Genomic DNA, 22258 nt, shown 5'->3' with positions numbered 1-22258 from the left:
ATCTATTCATATTTGTGACATTAATGAATCAGTGATCCCTGTGTACAGAAAACACATAAAACTAAGCCAGCTAGTATTTCTCCTTTTGTTATATCTTCCAAGAAGCTAAGAATCCTATTTAAAGCTTAATCATGGCAATTATATCAACCCACTAGATTCAGCATATCTGAATTCTCCTTTGTGATACTGATGTTCTATTCCCAGTTTATTGACCCATAAAATCTGTTTTGGAATAAGACGCTGTGTGTGTGTGTGCACATGTACGTGAGCACACGCCTACATGTGCACATGTGTATGAATACAAAACTAAATCAGTACCTAAACGCAAAGCATTGACAGATTGATAAAAAAAGACTTCACCTTAACCGATGACTAATGGTGGTGATGGTGAAGCCAGTATCTCACTGAGGTGTCATTACCATCTTGATTCCATCTATGTGGCTTATTTCAATCCTTTCACAGTGCTGGTGGCTCATCTGTGGAAGACTGCAAGGTCACTGGGTAGAGACCTTCTTTCTCTAGATTCTGTACCATGTCTAGGGGCTGTGGGTGAATGTCATTCAACTCACAGAACTTATTGTCTTTTTAAACTTTCTTTTATCTCGTGAAATGTAACACATATCCCAAAGAGTTCCTAAAGCAGAAAGATGAAGCAAAAATCAATATTTATAAAGCAAACACCCATGTGATCACCACTAGGTTAAGAGATAGAGCATTGGGGGAATTCCCTGGAAGTCCAATGGTTAGGACTCGGCGCTTTCACTGTCGTGGCCCGGGTTCGATCCCCGGTCGGGGAACTGAGATCCTGCAAGCTGCGCGGCGCAGCAAAAAAAAAAAAGAAAAGAAAAAGAAAACAGAAATAGAGCATTGACATTTATTGTCTATGCTTCATATTGGATACTGCCTTATGACACATTTGGTATTTACTATTTGACTTTTAGTGCACATATATCTCGTCTCCCCAGTTAGACAGGAACTTCCTTCAGAACAGAAGCCATACCTCATATTTCTTTCTACCTCTCCCAGTGCCTAGTGCAGTGCCCTGGTAGGTACACAATGCATTTGACATGATTACACATCTTAGACTAACTCTGTGATTCTGGGAAGACCACTGAGGACTAATTGTGGCGAACAAGAATTGTTTGAGGGGGACTTCCCTGGTGGCCCAGTGGCTAAGACCTGGCACAGCCAAAAAGAAAAAAAAAGAATTGTTTGAGGAAACACAAGATGGTATCATTTGTTTAAATCTATGTGTACAAATCAGGGTCTAAGGACAATTAGTATCCCTGATATGGGCAGTGTGCCCAGCCTTCTCTTGAGTTCTGGCTCTTGCCCACCGCAGAAAGCCAGCCTAGGACTATGGCAGTAGCCTCCTAACTGGTCTCCCTGTCTCTGGTCTTGCCCTCATTCAATCAGTTCTTCTTGTGGTGACTCAAGTGTGCTGTGTAAACATAGATCTCACTGCCATGTCACTGCTCTAACCTTTACATGGTGGTTCTCCAGCTGCGATGCACCTCACAACCACCTGGAAATCTTCTTACACACCCATACTTCTACCAAACAAAGATTCTGTTTCGGCAGGTCTGTGGTGGGGTCTAGGCCTCTGCCTCTATAAGAAGCAGTAAGGGTGATTCTGATGCAGCCGGCTCAGGTACCATCCACCAAGAAACACTGCTTCAAAGGCTCTTTATTCCCTACAGGGTGAAACCTCAGCATCCTTAGCACGGCACACAAGGCCCTTAATGGGTGGCCCCTTTTAAAGCGGACTCTGTTCCCTCCATGCCACTCCAGTCCCATGTCACTGTCACCATCATTTCTTGCCTGAACTGCTACAACAGTGTTCTGGTTCCTGAGTCCTAACTGCTTCAATCGCTCTCTGCTCCAATCTTCTCCCCAACCTGGAGCCACAGTGACCTTTCAAAATCGCAAATGTATTCATATCGCCCCCCTGCTCAAAACCCTTCGGTGGCTCCTCACCATCTAATGGACAGTTTCTCCAACTGGTTCAGGTGGCACGGCAGCTGGAAGTCATGATGTTCTTTCTAGAATGCCAGGAAATAATTGATATAGGATATCTCATCATATGAAATAAAACACTTTTCAGAAGAACACTTCTGCTAGCAGAAAATACATCTACATTATGTGTGTGCAATACAAAATCATAGCCACAAGCACAGATGTCCATGAAAAAAAAATAAACTGTTGAATTAAGCATAATCAGTCCTGGGATTGTCTTTAACATTCTTTTGCTATATGTTCATTCATTTTGTTGCTTGCTAGCAGATAAGAAGGAGCATCTATCAAAGACTGAACAAAACTTTATGGTTAAAAAAAGTTAAAATAGAGAAGTTTCTACCCATTAACTGATTTGTTTTTCACTGTGAGCATCCATCTCATTTGCACCGGGCGTGGTTCCAGAATAAGCAGGCGTTGTCCCTGGAGAGCATAGCTCGAGAAGCCCTACTCTGGAGCATAAAGGCTAAGCTCTTTGGCATGACCAATGTGCCCCTTCCAGCTCTGGCCCCAGCTTCTCTTCCAGCCACATTTACAACCACTCTCCTCTCCTCCACCATTCCCTCTGGCCAAGAGTTGGAATTCCCTAAATGTTCTGTCCTTTTTTTCTGTGATTTTACATATAGTGTTCTTCTACTGTTCCCCCCACCCCTTGATGGCCAGATAAGCTACTACTCTTTCTTCAAGATTCAATCCAAATGGGTCTTTTTTTTTTTTTTTGGCCACGCCGCACGGCATGTGGGCGCTTACTTCCCCGACCAGGGATTGAACCCACGCCCCCTGCAGTGGAAGCGTGGAGCCCTAACCACTGGACCACCAGGGAAGTCCCCAAATGTGTCTTGAGGTGCCTTCCCTCACCTCTCTGGGTCTCTACCTCCGCAAGGTCTTGCTCCTGACTGATTATATCACTTATCACGTTACTGGTTGTTTGTGGAACTATCTGGCACCTGGCCTGGGTGCTCCCTCAGGTCATGGCAAAGGTTCTTGTCACCCATTTTTCTTGAGTCCTCTGGCACTGAGCACAGTGGCTGATATGCAGTTCATATTTGTGGAATGAAGAGTAAAATTTCAAAGGAAGCAAAGTTTATCTTTAGAAACTTCCAGCTCCCTACAGGGGTCCCCTCTCCATCTTTTTTGGCACCTCTTCTCCAACCCTAGGCACTCTGTACTCTCATGCTGCCCACTGGTAGAAATCCACCAGGATCTGCCATTATTGCTACAGCCCAGGCTTCAGAATTTTCCCTCAATATCCTGCCAAACTTTACCCAGTCCTGTGTCCCATCCCTCCATGGCTAGATTTCAGATAAACCAGTGGTTCTCAAACCTTAGCATAAATTAGAATCCCCTGGAGGACTTATTCAAAGGTTGCTGGGTCCCAGTCCTCAAGGTTCTGATTCAGTAGGTCTGTCTCGCCTGGGGCCTGAGAATTTGCATTTCTAACTTCCCAGGTGATGCTGAGACTGCTAGACAAACACCACATTTTGAGAACCACTGGAATAAAATAATGTAAAGCCAGGGGCAACAGGTAATAATGCACAAAGGAATCCTTACTTCATCTTGACTCAGCCCCTTCACTGAGTTTCTGGTTCTATCAGCACTGGATTTGGTTAATCTCAGATCATTTTCCCTCTGCTTCACCTTGTCCTCTTCCTCCAGCTTTCTGATCTTACTTTTCAGATGGTTCTCAGAGCGTCTCCACTTTAGACCAACTCTAGTATCCTCTTTCTCCTTTCATAAAGCCACAGTTTCAGGACAAAGCCCTTTGCTGAGCTCTTAGCTCCACTTCACTGCCCTCTTCCCCTTCCCTGTCCCCTTCCCCCATCCAGTCTGAGCACCCCCTGCCCCAGCCATCAGGGTGACTTTTCTAAAGCTTGACTATAATTAGGGCCCCCTCCTATCTAGCAGGGAGGGCCATTTCCCCTCCCCGGGGAGTCCGGTTCCACAAACAACATTAGCAAATTAATGACAGTCACCTGCTGGCCTGGGGAAGTCGCTGCTTGCTCCAGCTTCCTTAAGGACAGTGGAAACACTGAAAACACCACATTTACAGGCTTCCGTTTATTCATTCACTCAACAAACATGGAGCACCTGCCAGATAACTGCGCTGGGCCCAAGGGACCCCACCAGGACACATCGAACATGAAGACATGTTCGTGGCAGGGCCTGAGGGTCCACAATGCCTCTTCAGGAAGGGGATCTTATGGCCCCACTCATCAACAGGGACAGACATTCAAGGAAGCAACTGACCACTTGTCAGTTGGTCGAAGCAACTGACTCTTGCCTCGGCCCTCCCGTATCTGCCCCTGCCCCGTGCCTGGGCAAGCGACCCAGCACTAAAGACAAACCCAGCGAATTTCCAAATTTCTTTGTTTTCATTTTATTTTTTCCCCTCCCTCCCTCCAAGCTTCTTTGTTGAAATAAGTATTATAATCCACAGCATTCAGTTACTGGCCCCCTGCATTGAGTCAGGTAAGGTATGTAAAGCCGAGAACGTAGTGAGCTAAAACCTCTCTACACATACGCACACCGCCACTGGCACACACATTGACATGTACATACTGACACACACACAATACCGGCATGCACACCTTTTCATACATACCAACACACACCAAAAATGCACACTGACACACACACATCGACACAGACACACTCACTGAAACACACACGCTGGCAGGTACACAAAAACAAATACAAACATAGGAGTAAGCACATGCCAGTATACACACACATTGACACGCACTGAAACACACAGACACAGCTGACGCACACTGACACAGACAAATGCACACCTACTCACACGTCAACACCAAGCCGCACCCCACGGAAACCGGGAAGCACAAGCCCCAGGAGGCGCTTGCAGACGCAGGTGACAGGTCTTGGAGGGACCAAGGGGTTGAGGGAGACTTGAGTTACACACTTGGTTCCAGTCTACGACGAGGTCCAGCGTTTTGGAGGCGGAGGCCTCCGCGAGGTTCTGAGGGTCCCTAGGGACAGGCGGGCAGAGTGGGGGCACACTGGCGGGGCACCAAGTGTTCCCCGCTAAGGTAGCCCCAGCGCTGGGCCGAAATGCACGGAGCTTTGGGGAGCGCTAAGGCGGGAGGGCGGTGCTACTGGGGGCAAGCAGGATTCCCTGGAAGCCCCGCAGTCAGCCAGCCCAGCTCCGCTGGGCCCTCCGCCGGCTCGCCGAGGCTCCGGGTATCAGCTCTCAGCTCTGCTTGCCAAATGTGCGGCCATCACCCAGATCCCACGTCCGGGTCAGAGCTAATGACCTCCAGCCCCTCCCCGTCCTCCACGCCCAAGTCTGCAGGGAAGACCTGTCTCCCTGCCAGACACCCAGTCTGGAAGCGGCCAGTCCCCTCTGACTCCCCGCCCCCATCCGGTCCCGGCCCAGCCTTACAGCGGTTCCTCATATACAGCCCTGCTCCCGCACGTGGCTGCCACCCCAATCCAGGGCCTGGCGCCTCGCCCAGGCCCTGCCCCAGCGCCCGGGCGGGCCTCGGAGACAACAGCCGCCCCTCTTCTCTGCCACCACCATCTGCCCTGCGGGCCTGCGCTGTTTGTCTACAGAACTCCCCTGTACTGTCCCAGATTGTGCCAGGCTCTTCTCTTTCGGCCCCTCCTAGGTCTCCAGCACAGTTGGCACCTCCAGTACTTGGCTCTTCTGTCTTGTGTCTCTTCTTTCTTCTGTACCCCTCCCCCCAATCCAAATCCTCTGCCCGCTTGTTCAGGAAATGCTTAATTGGGCGCTTGGTGGATGCCAGGCCCCGAACTAGGCACTGGGGGACGCATTTTGCGGAGTCCTTGCTCTCAAGGTTCACACGCACGTAAAGAGCTCCCTGAGACAGTGTGAGAAGCACTGTCCCGGCAGGGGGAATCAACTGCCAGGGGAGCGCTTCATATGGCCACCCCAATTTCTCTGCCTTCCCTCCTCCCCGCGCGCACGGGCCTCTGGGTTGGGTCCCTTCTCCTTCTCTCTCGTTGGTTCCCGTTTTTCTTCTTTCCTCCCTCCTGCCTCCCCCTCAGCCGCTCCCGCCTTGGGCCATTTCCCACGCTGCATCCCAGCCCCCTCGCGGGCCCAGCTTTCGCCCGTGGATCTGTCTCCCCCCGCGGTCCCGGGTTCCACGCGAGGGTCTGAGTCCTTCTCCGAGACCAGGGCACCTGCCCTTTTAAGGAGTGGAGTGGAGTGGATTGTCCCGCCCGCTCGGGCCTCGGGCGCGCCAAGCCTGCCGGGGTTCGCCAGCCACTAGAAGCTAACAAGGGGCCACTCCCGGGAGAGGGGGTGCGGAGCGACAGGCCGGAGAGGGGGAGAGGTGCCGAGGGCAAGGGAGGGGACGCGCGGTGGCGGTGGGCCGGGAGGAAAAGAAAAGCAGGCGGGCAGAGCCTCTGCCTTCGGAGGGTCTCCTTTTGCACGCCGCGGCCGCCTAGTCTCGGGCTGACCCAAGGTTAAGGGGAAATCAGCGGGCGGGACAGAGCCACCGGAGGCAGCTCCGCGCCCCTCCTCAATATCCCCTTCAGTTGAGCTGGGAGCCTTCAGCCCCAAGCCGCTCCTCTGAGACTCCCCGGCGGTCCAGGCACTACGAGGGAGTGAGTCGTCTGAGCCTCCGCTCACACGCTGAGCGTCTAGGGCTCGGTGGGGAGAGGAGGCGTGGGGCCCGTTTGTATTAAGTACCCAAAGGTGGCGAGCTCGGAAATGACAGCCCACAGCACCCGCCGCGTGGAAACCCCAGGGCAGAAGGGGCGTCTCGTCTCAGGACCGCTGGCCTCGGACTCCGCAGGTCACAGCTCAGCTGCTGGGCCCGCAGTGCGGCTCCCCCCAACCGCCTCCTTTCTAAGCTCCACCGTGGGGCGGCAGGTGCCGCTACTCGCCCCCCCCCCCGCCCCCTACCCGCCCCCTACCCGCCCCAGCAGCACTCCCGGGCCGGGATGGGGGAGGTGGGGGGAGGTGTGGTGGAGCAGCGAGACTCCAGCGGCGGGCGCTCCCATCCAAGCACCCAGAGATCTCGGTGAGGAGGAAGAGGGGGTACAGGGGGCGGGGAGGAAGGAGAGGAGGACCGCAGGGCTCAGTCGCCGAGTTGTGCGCGGCGGGGGGGAAGGGCGGGGGCTCCCTTCCAGCCTCCGGGGTCTGGGGACTCAGGGATGTAAGGCGAGAGCAGGGGGGTGTGTGACAATTCAGCAGAGGTCGGGACGTACCACGGAGCCCAGTGGCGAGGGGGGGGCAGAGGACGTGGTCACCGAGGGGAGCCCCCGCCCCCCTTCGCAAAGGCCTACAACTGAGGTTGCAGGGAGAGCCGGAACTAGGCTCGCGGGAGAGGGAAGCGGCGCGTTAAATCCGCCCCCTCCCCGCACCCCACTTCCGAGGGGGTGGGCGATAGAGGAGAGGTTGGAGCCGCGGCGAGGGGGCCCCTCCCTTGCACCTCCCCCCACCGGACTTGGTCGCGCCCGAAGTGTAACACTTTCTCTTTGTCGGAGGAGCTCCGCTGTTTCCTGTGCTGTAGCTCCCGTTGCGGCGGCGCCGGTGGCAGCCCTGGCGGAGGCAGGAGCGATGGCAGCGACCGATATAGCTCGCCAGGTGGTGAGTGCGGGGCTTGGGTGCCAGCGCCGGGGCCGGGGGCCTCGGAAGGGCCGAGGGGACCTGGACGCCGCCACCTCCACCGCGAGGAGGGCAGTGGGCAGCATCCAGGAGCCAAGGCGCGGCGGGACTTCTGCTCCCGGGGTCAGCGACTCAGTCCCCTAGCCTCCCGTCCCCGAGAACCGTGGTGGCGTGCGGGTGGGGGACCTGGTCCGGGTTGCGGGCCGGCGACTGAACTTGCATTGCCTAAGAGCTGCAGTCGGCGCCGCCGCCTCCCTCGCTGCAGCTGCGGCCCCGCCGCTGGGGCGTTGCCGAATGAATGGCCGCACTGGCCGCCAAGCCCTCCGGGTCCCCGGCACCCTGGCCTCGCTCCCTCCGGCTGCCGGGCCGCGCCCCTGCGCCCCACAGCCCGCCGGGACCCGGACCTCCTCAGCCAGAGGGACTCGGGGCTGGGGTGAGCCTGGGGCAGGAGGCGGCGAGTGGTGAGGGGGACGGGGAGGTGACTGGCTGGGGTAGGGTTTCTCCATATGCATTACATATGTGACTGCGTCTGTGTGTGTATCACTGTGTGCGTATGAGTGCACGCGCGCGCGCTCGCTCGTGCCTCCCCGGGCGGGCGGCGGTGCCCGGCTTGTCTGTGACCCTAGATGAGTCCGCCAGTTTCTTGGAGTGTGCTCGCCTCCCTGGTGCTTGTGTCTGTGTCCGGACGCTTCTCTCGGCGTCTGCTTGTGCTGTGTGCCTCTGGGTCCCATTTGTGCGTTTGTGTGGGGTGCAGTCCGCTGGCTTGTAGGTGGCTGGCTGCGTACTTTGGCGTGTTTCTGAGCACCTGACCAGGGTTTTGCGGGCCTCTGGGCGGGGGGATCTGTCTCCGGTGCGTGTTCAGTGTAACTGGGCTTGTGTGCCAAAACCTGTGGAGCTGACTTCTTGTTATGGGGACTAAGGAAAATCAGTGCGACGCTTGCAAAAGCGGTGCCGTCTCTCTCTTTTTGTTGGCAGCCGACTCTGGGAAAAAAAAAATCTTCATTTAACGAACTGAAGTTTTCCAGCCTGGGATGTGCAGAGAAATTATACTGAAGTGACCCGAGGCTCCATGTTTGTTTTTTTAGACCAGAAGTTTCGTTGCCAAGGGAGGGGATGATTCCATTTGAGGGAACAACCTAGCCTTTCTATTCATCCATGGGTATCTGGGATTTTAAGAAGCCCACAATTACCAGCACCCTGAGGTGAGGAAGGAGAGTGAAGTAGAGGTAGGTCAGATCCCATGACACTAAATACTACTTGATGCAAATCTCTGAAACACACACACACACACACACACACACACACACACACGGTTTTTAAACCTTGTGGCTTACTTATTTAAGGAAATACTCCATGCAATGCAATTTCAGTGCAAAAAATATACATAGCCTCTAGGTATTTGGTGTAATTGAAACTGATTTGTTTTCAAAATCTGAATCCAGGGTCTGGTAGCATTTCCTCTACAGGAAATGGATACATTTATTCCATCCTCTTGTTCTTGTTTGGAAGGGCAAGGTGATTTCTTTGGAACCTCCCCCACCCCCTGAAAGACCCCAGCATGGAGCTCCTTATGCAGTCATGATGTGGAAGAACCAGCAGAAGATGGGAGACAGTGCCCTGTGACAATGGAATTTGAGAGAATTCTCTTCTCCCCAAGATTGGCACTGTAATATGTATTGCTTTAGTGTTTTGAGGGTTCCCAGAGTGCCTTTCTGCTCCTCCATTACCTGCATTTTAGAGATGGCATGCCTTAAGTAGAGGAATTAGTCTCCTGGATTACACTTGCTCCATCCTTAGTGACCAAGAAGGACACTAGTGATTTTTCTTGTCAGCTAATTAATTTGCATCGACCTGCCCATACTCTCTCACCAGTCCCCCTAACCTGAATTAAGATTGAAGGGCCGATGTAGCAAAGGGGAACATTCCAGAAGGTTGTGTTTCACCTCCGGCAACCCAGAGATCCCCTTTGTTCTGCAAATGGAGGTGGGGGTGATTTAGGGCCACTTGGCTTGCTTTGCTTGTTTCCAGTTTGCTCTGGCTGGCCTTGCCCTACTGTATGATGAAGAACATAATTATATGCCAGATTCTGAAGCTGAAAGAGCAGCCCGAGCACTTGAGACCTTGTTATCGTGATAAATGGGTTTCTGGGAAAACTGACGTCACTCTCCATGCCCCCCTCCCCCAGCCAGTGAAGCTCTTGTTTATGTGTCATTTGTCTCTCTGCCTGCCTTTGTGTCTGCAAGAAGTTGTAATTCACCAGGGGAAGATGGAATTAACTCCGGAGGCCTTTGGACATCTGGCTGCTGATTGTTTCTTCCTGGGAATGAGTATCCAGGGTTTGGGTAAAGAAGACTGGAGACTAAACCTAAGTGTGCCTGGCTTAGGAGTTCTTTTTAATGAGCTCTGAGACATGGTGCCCTGCAAGTAGTGCTCCGGTGTGTGTGTGAGGGATGGGCTGTCCTTTCCAGAGTCAGTTGAGGGTCACTCTGGCTTGTAAGGTAACATCATTAGTGACAAAAACAGACCTTAGAGTTGCTGGATAGGATCCTTATTTGGGCATGCATGCAACTTGGAAGTTCAGCTTTTGTGTACATAATACAATCCCATCCCATCTGAATGAACACCACAAAGATTCTGTATGACAAAACTGTTTCTTAATCATGTCCACAAGTGTTTATTTGATTGACTGCTAAGTGTCCAGCACTATGGCTAGCTCTGGTCAACTATACCAGAAAAAAGTAGTAGACATAGTTCCTGGCTTTTACGCTTATTGCAGTCTAGTTGGAGAGACAAATTGTGGACACGGTGAAATAATTAGAGAACTATAGAAGATTCTTGGGATGTTTCCATCCCCAACCCCTGCCTGTGAGGTGGCTTGGGCTGCTATTAATATATACTCTGAGAGGTTCCATGACTTGTCCAAGGTAACCTGGCAAGGCACGGTGCAGCCAGGTAATGGTCTTTCTCCCTAAAGAAAGAGCTTGCAGGGCCTAACACTGCCCTAGCTGTGGTGGGCCTGGGGCAACTGTCCCAGGGCAACCGCCTACAGGTGGCTGTACTCTGGTCTTGCTATCAAATGACACTTAACCTTGATTCCCATTGAAGTGCCCTGCCTCAGCCATCTCCACCACCTCGCACTAAAAGTCATATTATACCCCAAGCAGGGAGAGGAAAACCCCAATATTCACCCATACCTCTACTGCGAATACAGCACTGAAGAAAATTTGCATGGCCCCAAATATTAAAAATTCTTGAATCTAGGTCGAGGGTATATGAATGATCATTGTACTATTTTCCAACTTTTCTGTGTGTTTGAGACTTTTCAAAATTAAAAGTTGGAGGGAAATTACAGTGTCCGCCCTCCTCCCCACAAATGCACATGGCCCCTGCCCTCAGGGAGTTTACAGTCTAGTAGTGGAGGCAGACACAAATAACTATAATTATCTTTGTGATGTGCTGCAGAGGAGAGCTACTGCCCGCTAGGATAATTCATTACAAGGGGACCTGATCCAGCAGTGGGCGGGGGCGGTGGGTGACAGGAAAGGCTTGCTGAGGGCTTTAACTAGGAAAAGGGTAGGTGTGAAGATGGGTGAGATCTCACTTCCGCTCCCAGGCTGGGAACATTTCATTTGTTAATTCACGCACTTTTATTTTCATTCATTCCTTCAACATGTGTTTATTGGGCACCGACTCTGCCAGGCCCTGTGCCAGGTGCTGGGGATATAGTGGTGGCCACGGCACACACGACAGCCCTCTCAGAGCTTCCACATGAGAGGCCGGTATAATCCCCGTTTCCTCTTCACATCCTAAAACCTGGAAATGTGAGTGTTTACGGCATTCTTATTACAAAACTGCATTACAGCCGAGCGATTTGTCTGTATAGTATAATGAGATTTTGATCTGCAGTCATGTGCACAGCATTTACTTTGTAGAGTCTCTGCTGTAAATTTTCTATTAATTGCTGGCTTTGTTACCCAGCACGGCCCCTCCCTTTTTGTGCTGTAAGGGAGCGAACCCGTTGCATTAGCCTGAGCAAAACTAATTAGAAAGATAAGTCCCCTGGATAAAGGTATTCCAGAACTAAATAGGACTGATTTCTGGACTTGCCTGGGTTTCTGGATTATCGGAGCCTTGGTTTCATATTAGCATGAACAATTGAGGAGCGCTTTCAGTTGCGTTTACGTTAAAACCACATTCCAGAAAGAAAGAGACAGAGAAAAGAAAAGAAAGAAAAAGAATACCGTAGATAAGTGTAACATGTCTCTTTCAACGATCTCAAAACTCTTCCATCTGTATTATTTCATTTTCCCCAGCAGCTTCCTGGATGAGTATTACTGTTCTTTTCATTTTATGGGTTCAGGGAGACCAAATGACTTAGTCCAAAGTGTTATTGCTGGTCAGTGGATGAAGCAATGAAAAACACCTTCCAGATGACACAGATTCGTTTTTATAAAAAAAACTCTGGCCTTTTCATCATGTTTCCAAGAAATAAAAATCCTGCCATGTCCCCTCTTCCCCCTCTTTTCACTGCCACACCCCCACCCCCACCTCAGTATACTCATGGAGGTCGAGAAGAGTATACTTGGGTGCCTTGAAGACTCTCTGATGTTAAAAAAGATTCTCAGCTTAAACCCCAGATAGCACAGTCATGGCTATGTGTGGGCTTTCTTCCTTCCTTCCTTCCCTCCCCTCCCCTCCCCTCCCCTCCCTCCCCTCCCCTCCCCTCCCCTCCCCTCCCTCCCCTCCTCTCCCTCCCCTCCCCTCCCTCCCCTCCCCCTCCCTCCCTTCCTTCTTTCCTTCCTCCCTCCCTCCCTCCCTCCCCTCCTCTCCTTCCCCTCCCCTCCCTCCCTCCCTCCCTCCCTTTCTCCCCTCCCCTCCCTCCCTCCTTTCCTTCCTTCCTTCCTTCCCTCCCCTCCCCTCCCTCCCCTCCCCTCCCTCCCCTCCCTCCCTCCCTCCCTCCCTCCTTTCCTTCCTTCCTTCCTTCCTTCCTTCCTTCCTTCCTTTCTTTCTTTCCCATACCGCTTTAAATAAAAATCTTGGAGCCACCAGCCACGTAATGATGGATTATTTTAAGTAACAACTGGAGGAGGCGCGCAGAATAAATTTGAAAGACAGACCCTTCCTCCTCGGTTTGGCAGGAGGAGGCTTCTGCCTGCACAGAGGAAGGACCACATGCTCGGGAGGGGGAGATAACGTTCCCGCTTCTGCAGTGTCTTCTCATTAGAGGCAGCCATCTGCTGAATTATGCAGCACGCTCTCCGCTGGCCCTGCAGTGGGGTCATCCCTTCCACTCACTTAAAGGTGACTGGCCAAAAGATTCGCGGGCCTTCTCGGGGACAGGACCCAGGGCTCAGGTTTCTCCCGCCAGGGCCCTCTCTGGGTCGCGGGAGCAGAGCTCTGCCTTCACGGCCCTGATGAGGTGTGAGGTCGTGTTCAGTTTCCTTTCGCAGCAGAGGCCCCCAGCTCTGAGCACTGGCGCTGAGGCAGGAACTGGGTTTTTTCAGATCCCCTTTAAATGAGACCAGATGGAGGCAGAGGCAAATTCAGGCTCCCCAGAGGACAGCTGGGCATTCATCCAGAGGCCTGTGAGTAAACCTTTTTTTTTCCTCTTTTTAACAGATTGGAGACAACAATGGCCAGAACACCTAGGAAACTCTAAATGGCCTGATTTGAAGGGAATCTGTCAGGCTTTTGTGGGAAAGTTGACCCACCCTGGGCAAGAGTCACCCCTGGCTGAGGTGGAGATATTTTACCTAGAATCTGGCTGGTTGGGTTCGGGAGCCCTGGGGCTCTTGAGCAGAGGCCAGGCTGAGGCTCAGGCTTGAGTCAGCAGTGAGGGAAATGGGAGCTAGAGGTGGGAGAGAAGATGCAGAAGAGGGGCACCAGCGTCTCCTGGCCTCCACCGCCTCAGTTGCCTTCTGTGGGCCAGAGGCGCCTTGGCGAGCCCACGGGCTTCTGGGTCATTTTCCATGACCCTTCTCCTCCCGACTGGCATCAGCCACAAGCCCAATGTCCCAGAATTCTAGCAGCAGAAAGAAATCTATGTGCCACTTGAGTCAGCTTTTCCATTTGAGAGCGGCGGTCTGCTTGACGGCCCTGGGTCCCAGCACCACTCTCTGCCACTAAATCACTCTGTGACTCGGGACAAGTCACTTCCCGCCTCTGAGTCTCTGTTTCCCTTTTTGTCAAATGCACGGGTTGGATTAAGTGATCTTTAAGGGTGTTTCCAGCTCTGACATTGTACGCTTCTTGTGTTTCCTCCAGCCTCATTTCTTTTAGGTCCTTGCCTGCTTCTGCTTCCGAACGAGGTGGCGGAATTTAACTCCACCCCTTCCCTGCTTTGACTCCTTGAGCTGGGTGGGGAGACAGCTGTAGAGAAAGCAAGTCTGTGCTTTTAGCTCAGCAGGGTCTCTGGAACTGGAATAGAAACAAACAACCCTTCACATATTGTCTGTCCGTCCGTGTAGGTGTATATAGCTATTGACTTCCTATAAAGGTACATGACAGCTGAATTTTTGTCTATTGAATCCCCTTTTACATGCACTAGGAGAGCTGGCTATTTAATAGAATCCTGCTGTGAATCCTTTTATAGAATGAAAAGCCACTCTGGAATTGATCTGGTGTATTAAAATCCAGAGTTCCATCTATTGGATTTGCCAAAACTGGGCCTTCTCCCTGTATGGTGAGGATGGTCTCCTTTGTGCTTTGTCAGGATCCCCTAAGCTGCTCCCCCACTGAAAGGCACTGGGGCCCCTAAGGGGTGCTGCTAGCTTTGGCAGGTTTTATTTCTCCTCGGAAAGGCCCCCAGATTTCTCTCTCCCAGTTCAGGGCATCGCTACTACTGTCAGTTTCCTCTCAGCTCAGCTTAATCGGAGCCAGGGAAATCCTGACGTTTGATGTGTTAGGCATATTGGAGTTGTTGTTGTTTTAACCTCTGGGAACTTAGCAGTGCTTTTGTGGTTCTTATAGCCGATGATACGGGATAATAAGTGGCATTCACTCCCTTGGTAACACTGGAGGTAGCAGATAGGGCTATCATCCACCTGATTGTTTCAGCAAGACTTTTTGCTATATGTTTCAGGGTATGTGATTTGACTTTGACTCCTGGTTCACATGAATCTTTATAAGAATAAGGCATACTGTATAATAATGTTGCATTGTATATAAATATGTTATAATAAGAAGAATAATAAGGTTTTATGGTATTATTGGTAAAATAAATGTTTTATATACAATAAAACTGCCGGAAAGCTGAATACTTCACCAAATTTTCTGGTTATCTGTACATAAAGCAACTTTTTGGCTGTAACTAAAGATTTTGCTAAAATATCTGAGGCCACTTTCCTGCCTAGGAGAGTATCATCATAGAATCTTAAAAAAATAATATTTTAATTCTGATTATAAAAGTAAAATATGCCTACTGTAGAAAATTTGGAAAACAGAAAAGCAGCAGCTCCTACAGCCCCTCCAAGCCAAAAGCAACCATTCTCACCATTTTGGTATATATTCTTCCAAGCTTTTAAAAATGCATACATACTTTTTTTCCTCATGATTGGGATGATCCTGTATACACAGGGTATTGTTTTTGTTTTTGTTTTTTATCTAACAGTATTTGGTGATCATTTTCCTATGCCATTAAATATTCTTAGAACATATTTTTATCAGCCATTTAATATTCCATCATGCATCATTGAACTATTCATTGAGTTTGAGCGTCCTGAAGATTTGCAGGGTCTCTCAGAGATTGATATTCAGAGCTGGGGAGGGAGATAGAGGAAGGGAAGGTGTGAGAGATCAGGCCCACCAGTAAGTGACACATGAGGCTGCCGGAGAGAATCCTATTTCAGTGTTTCTGTCCTTTCCTAGCATCTTTGTGCCAAGGCCAGAGGAGAAAGTTGGGGACAAGCCCGGTCTTTGGCCATGAGTTCCAGACTTTTTGTTTTGGTCTTGTCCTTCAGAATGACAGCTACTAACTTGACCACCCCAGTTTTTTTTTCCACCCCAGTTTTAAACGGAGGCCAGAAATTCTCCATCGACACAGATGCGCCCTCAGTTTCCGGAGGCTTCTTACATGGCTTGCGTCCTATGCCATAAAGGTTGGAAGGTGGGGAGGGGGGCAGGGGTTGCCCACTTGGGTGCTTATGGGACCCTTTATTTTCAGAATCACAGCAAGGGGAGAACGATGCACAGCTGGAACTCTCCTCACTCGTTCTTCATAACACGAACCTCCGACTATTCAATTAAAACGCGCAATCGGTGTGTCCTCGGGGGAGGAGGCGGAAGAGAAAGAGAGCGTTGTTTCTGCCTGTGATATGAAATGTGGTATAACGTATTTCAAGACCGCAGGTGACTGCAGATGAGGAGAAAACAGGAAATGTAATTGGGGAGGGGAGTGGGGCCTCTCCCAGTTCTCAGGAGCACGCTTTCATTTTTGCCTTCCTTTTAGCTTCTCTCAGACTCTGCAGCCTAATTACCCCTGCTGCAAAGCTGAGCCAGAACTCTCTTTTTGTGTATTAAAAATGTTTTTTAAATTACACAGGTAATGTGTGAATACATTCATGCTGTAAAAGAATCAAACAATGCAGAAGCACACTGACTACCCCCCTGGGTAAGCCCCTAGTTCCAGTCCCCTCCCCTGAGGCACCCTGAGTTCTAGGTGTGGTGGGTGGCTTTTTAGTCCCCTTTCTCTCACACACATTTAAGTGCAAATACACACGGAGGGTTTTTTTGCATATATGGCCTCATACTGTGCTTATTGTTCTACAGCTTCTTTTTTTCTATATTATAATATGTCTTGGAGATATTCCGATTAGTACCTATAGACCTACTGCATTCTTTTTTTATTATTATTGGAGTATAGTTGATTTACAATGTTGCGTTAGTTTCAGGTGTACAGCAAAGTGAATCAGTTATACATACACATATATCCACTCTCTTTTAGATTCTTTTCCTATATAGGCCATTACAGAGTATTGAGTAGAGTTCCGTGTGCTATACAGTAGGGCCTTATTAGTTAACTGTTTTATATATAGTAGTGTGTATATGTCCATCCCAGTCTCCCAATATATCCCTCCCCGCCCTTACCCCCTGGTAACCATAAGTTTGTTTTCTACATCTGTGACTCTGTTTCTAGACCTACTGCATTCTTCTTAATGGCTGTGGAATATTCCAGAATATGCACGTACCATAATTTAGTTAACTGTTTGGTTTTTCTGTCACAACCTATGAAACAGCTGAACGAACTTTTTGGCCAACCCAATATTTTTCCCATTGTCGGAAAAATATTTAGTTTTTTTTTTTCTAGGTTTTCAGTATTATAAATAATTCTGTAATGAGTTTCCTTGTACTGTACATGGACCTTTGTACAGGCATGTGAGTCTCTCTAGAGTAGATCCCGAGGGGAGGTTGCAGGTCACGGGAGATGGGCCATTTAACATTTTGGTGGCTGTGGCCTTTCTAGCCTCTCAGTTCAAAGCGTCAAACGTGGCACCACCTGCTACTCAAGATGGTAACTTAAGATTTTAGTGTCAGACGTCCTGGGCCAAGTTGCCAGTTCCATCTCCTTTTGTGCACTTTGTAATCCAGGGAACATTCAATTAACTGCAATCAAAGCAGTCAGGTCCTCAATTAATCAGGCCACGTTAAGGAGAAAGAGGAAAGAGCTAAGCTATCAGAGGTTTAGAGAGGGAAGAGGGAAGAAACTTCCAGGGGCTGTCCTGGGGTCAGTGTCCATTCAGCCCGATGTCCTGTCCTTTTCACCGTTACGTATTTACCTCTGAACAATGAGGACTGATATTCATAACGCTGACCTTGACATCTAAGATTCATCAAAGCAGGAGTGAATGGTGCTCACTAGGCAGGATTTCCTAAAGCAGGAACTGCATATACAAATTCATTTTCGAAGCTTTCTCAACTACAAGGATTGAGACATACAGTTTGCTGCTTAAATCTTGATTGGCAAGAAAGACACATTACCCAGATTCCATGTTCCCTAGTCCCCAAACCTGCCAGTTAACTTAGGTGTATTGGACACCGGGTAAAAAGATACAGAAGAAAAAAGGATTCTAAAAGTTACCAGTGGACTTTACCAAATCCAGACCAATGGTCGTTTCTCTGTAATCCTTCCTGACTTCAATCTTGGCCTCTGGTGATAGAAAACTATTGGGTCATCTCTTACTTTTCTGATCATCCCCCTTCCCCTTGGAAGAATTCTCTTCATCTTCCCATTCCTTACTTGTGGGCATTGCTTATATTCAGTCCTTAGTTCTTTTCTCCCTGTACTGTCTCTTGAAGAACACATCCAGTTTCATACCTCTCACTGCTAAATTTATATCTCAGTCCTGAATTCTCCCTGAGCCTACAATCCCATATTCCTAAGTACTTAGTGGGTAGATGTGTCACCATAAAATCAAAACTATCTTGTTTTCTTTAATATAGAAAATGCTTTTACAAATCCAGAAGAGAAAGACAAGCACCCATTTTAAGAAAATGGACAAAGACGTGAATAGGCAACTCACATATACATAGACACAATACACATATGTAGTTGAACAATAAAAAAAGTTCACTCTCACTAATAAAATGCAAATGAAGTTACATGATGCCATTTTGCAATGATTCAATTCACAATGGTTAAAAAGCCTCAAACTCAGTGCTGGTCTAAGTATGTGTAAACAGTCTCGCATACTGGCGTTAGAAATAGACATTTGTAATCTTCTCTGTTGAATGATTTCTCAGTGTGTACCAAAGTCTTTCCAATGTGTGTGGCCTTGGACCCAGCAGGCTTTAATTCTAGGAATTTAGCTTAAGGAAATAATCAGAGACTATGCAAACCTGTAAGAACAAGAATTATTACTTATAATGTTGAAAACTTGGAAACACGCTAAATGTCTAGTAGTGGAAGACATTTCACTGGTTGAGCAAATGTGGTAAATTCCTACAATGGAATGCTGTGTGGCCAAAAAAGTAATGTTTTAGAAGTATACTTAATTACTCAAGAGAACATCCATACTATGTTAAGTGTCAGGTTATTAAGCCAGGTGATGAAAAGGAATATGCAGGATTATCCCTATTTTGTAAAAGAAAAAAGAAAAAAAAGTATTATATATAGACTGTAGGGAAATACATGTAAATACTAATAGTGATTATCTCTGGAGAGTGATATTATGGGTGATTTTTATTTTCTTCTTTATAATTTTCCATATGTTTTAAAATTTCTACAGCGAACATGGATTACTCTTATAAAAAACCTGATAAATGTAATTTTAAAATAATGGCTATTTAAAACTAGAATCTTCGACTTTTCCACTAAAGCACCCTTTCCTGGCTTCCCTCTTTCTGCCCTTGGTGCCATCAATCCAATCTCCCAGGCGTAGGACCTTGCAGCCTTATAGCTTTGATTGCTCCCGCACTCTCTCTGCCCCATCATTCACCGAGTCTCATCCTTTCTTTAGGACGGCTCTCAAATTTGTTCCTCCCTCCTGAGTCCCAAGTCAGATCAGTTCACTTCAAGCAGCATTTATCGTCACAGTGCCTGGCTGTCACTCTGCCAGTTCAGCGTTATTGGAGTCCTCTCCTAATATGTCTTCCTGCCCCTGCTCCCTCTCTCCTCCCATCGATCAAGCGCCCTGCAGCCCTGCAGCTGGAATGATCTTTTGAAAAGACTACTTGTGTCATGGCCCTCCCTGCTCAAAACACTCAAAATGCCCCTTTCAAACCCCATTGCCTAGGGAATAAAGGCCATACTCTTTCTTCTGCTATTTAGGGCTCTCACAGCACTGGGCTAGGTGGGAGATGACTGTGGGCACGTGGGAGGTGCTTGGGTGAGGCTTGACAATGAAATAAATCTTTAAGAATAAGATGTGGAGTTCTCCCCGCTGCCCTTCACTGTCTTCAGTTTGAAAATTCCCTTTCCTCATCTTTTGGCACTTGGACCAGACGCCCTGGAGCACTTGAAGTTTCATGGTGCTGAATTTGGACATAGGAAGAGGCAGCCGGGGGTGATAATATATGGCTCAGGAAACCTCAACTCTGAGTCCCTCCCAATTTCCGATGCCTGCTAAGTAGGAGGCTCCATCAATAAAGCATACTGGCTCTTAGGTTTCTGTCTCCCCTGCAGTCTCGAGGACCAAGAATGAACAGTGGGAAACTTACATCTTTTTTTTAAAATAATTAATTAATTAATTAATTTTTGGCTGTGTTGGGTCTTTGTTGCTGCGCGCGGGCTTTCTCTAGTTGCGGCGAGCGGGGGCTACTCTTCGTTGTGGTGCGCGGGCTTCTCGTTGCGGTGGCTTCTCTTGTTGCGGAGCAAGGGCTCTAGGCGCGCAAGCTTCAGTAGTTGTGGCACGTGGGCTCAGTAGTTGTGGTGCACGGGCTTAGTTGCTCCGCGGCATGTGGGATCTTTCCCGGACCAGGGATCGAACCCGTGTCCCCTGCATTGGCAGGCGGATTCTTAACCACTGCGCCACCAGGGAAGCCCCTTAGATCTTTTTTTGATTGCTTTGATAAAAAGGTGGAGAAAAGGGTGAGGAAAAGCAAAAGGGGGTGAATGTAGCCCTGAGTGATGCAGGCCACTCATGAAACCCAGCTGTCTTCAGGAACCCCTCTGGGGCCCAGAATATACAAACCAGGACTGAATGATGGCATATGGTTGTCTGTTGAGAATACTCCACTGGAGGGTGTGGGGTGAGATGTGTGAGGGTAACAATCTTGCCAGATGACAGTCACGGGCATGAGGGATCTTTAGTTGCGGCATGCGTGCGGGATCTAGTTCCCTGACCAGGGATCGAACCTGGGCCCCCTGCACTGGGAGCGAGGAGTCTTACCCACTGGACCACCAGGGAAGTCCCGAGAAGAGAAATTGCTTTTTGAAGTCCCTTTGTCATATTTACTGAATACTTATACGTATTCCAGGCATTGTACTAAGCTCGTTACATGTGTTGGCATATTTGAGTCTCCCAATCATCTGTAAGGTAATATTATCTCATTTGACAGACGTGAAAGGAAACTGAGTCTCTGTGAGGAGAATTAACCCAAGGCTGGGAACCTTCTCACCCCCTGACCCCCCGGCCTCCCACCCCTTACAAGCCCCCTCTGTAGTTTGCTCTGTCTGGAACTATGTGACGTTCATTATGGAGCCTCAAGGGTGACTGTACCCAAGAATCCATGATTTCTAAGCGAATGGGTCATTTTGCTTTGGATCAGAGACTAGCTAAGGGGAGATGGGCCCCAGTGGGTGTTAATTCCTAGCACAGAGAGCATTTGGATGGGGAAGTGAGACCCAGGTTGCTTTTAAGCACATTTTCATTTTCTCCCCTCCCTCCCCTTCCAAATTAGGGTGAAGGTTGCCGAACTGTCCCCCTGGCTGGACATGTGGGGTTTGACAGCTTGCCCGACCAGCTGGTGAATAAGTCAGTCAGCCAGGGCTTCTGCTTCAACATCCTGTGCGTGGGTGAGTATTTCCATAGCAGGAAATTCTATTACAGAATATGGATCCTTAATGGCTGGGTGTGGCTCTGCAGGTCATTAGGTTCAATAGTGTGTCATTCTGATCTATTTGCAGGAGTGTTTCTGCCCCTCTTCTTCTTTTATCCGTCTGCTTGTTTTGGTGAGCTGCTGGCTGTAGTTACATTTTTCCCTGCCTAGACCAGAATGCGGGGCCATACCTTGGGGGGAGCTGAGCTGTGTGACACCCAGTGGAAACTCTGTAAGGGAGCTGTCTGGCTCAGCTACTCTTATCAGGTTTGTTCTGACTGCAGAAAATAGGAGCCAGGGCAGAATTGGGAGGGAGGTAATGGCTGTGAAAAGATGCCTGCTTACCAGCTGTGGGCAGTGGGTTGGGTCTGTCTGTTTCCTCTGCAGCCCTGCTGTGCTTGGTACAGTTTGAGCTCTGTGCAGGGACCACACAGCTGTGTGCCAAGTTCTTTTTATTCCCTTTAAGTGTATCTGTGCCTGGACCTTTAGTCTCAAGTGTGGTAACCATGTCTTAGTCACCTCTACTGTGCTAATTACAGCACAAAGAGAGTTCAATAATGTATGTGAAATGAATGCATGAATTATCCCCGCAGGAACCACTCACTACATTTCTCAAACCCTTTCCCGTGTTAACAATTTGGGTCCTTACTAGGACTCTGGGAAGTGAACAGACCAAGTGGCATTCATATCCTCATGGAACAGGCAGAGACCAAGAAACTCGGGGGGATAAGGGACTTAGCTGAGGCAACACAGAATAAGTGGCAGAGCCATGACAAGGACCCAGGTCTGCCTGACCCTTTGTCCCTCCCACTGCTTCGGTAACCGCTGCCAGAGACATCTCTTGAGAATGCAGAAGCACTTTGGAAACTGTCAAGCACCAACCAAACAAATCTCAGGAACAGCAAGCAGTTGACATTCTTTGAGAATCTGTCCTTAGACCTTAAATAATCCCAAATTTGCAAACACGATCACAGTGTATAATTTTCACTATACAGTGCGGTAAGGCATACCTGCATGTTTTTAGTGACGTACCTCCAAACCTTAATGATTCTATAAATACCATAATAATGGCAGTTTTCATGCTAGTCGGAACACTCAAACACTTTTGCTAATTGCCTTTTCCTATTTTTGTATAGAGCATACGGGGAATTCATTCATACTGAGGGTGTGAACCACTAC

The 22258-nt window shown here is 49.1% G+C and overlaps 1 protein-coding gene across 8 annotated transcripts in view; it reads left to right on the top strand.

Moving 5' to 3' along the window:
- The first annotated feature begins 6986 nt into the window (after positions 1 to 6986).
- Positions 6987 to 22258, top strand: part of SEPTIN6 (septin 6) — a 71171-nt gene continuing 55899 nt past the window's right edge. For 7 of the 8 annotated variants that reach the window (XM_061179449.1, XM_061179447.1, XM_061179445.1 and 4 more), the window contains exons 1-2: positions 7293 to 7588; positions 20942 to 21056. In XM_061179449.1, coding sequence (XP_061035432.1) covers positions 7559 to 7588; positions 20942 to 21056 — 145 coding nt within the window. In that variant the 5' untranslated portion in view covers positions 7293 to 7558. Of the gene's footprint in view, positions 7020 to 7292; positions 7589 to 20941; positions 21057 to 22258 lie in introns of those variants that run through there. The other variant, XM_061179444.1, reaches the window with a different exon arrangement.

The sequence above is a fragment of the Eubalaena glacialis genome, chromosome X (assembly GCF_028564815.1).
Source record: "Eubalaena glacialis isolate mEubGla1 chromosome X, mEubGla1.1.hap2.+ XY, whole genome shotgun sequence".
Taxonomy (NCBI): domain Eukaryota; kingdom Metazoa; phylum Chordata; class Mammalia; order Artiodactyla; family Balaenidae; genus Eubalaena; species Eubalaena glacialis.
Note: the sequence above shows the minus strand (reverse complement) of the source record. Positions and strands in the feature narration are given on the sequence as shown.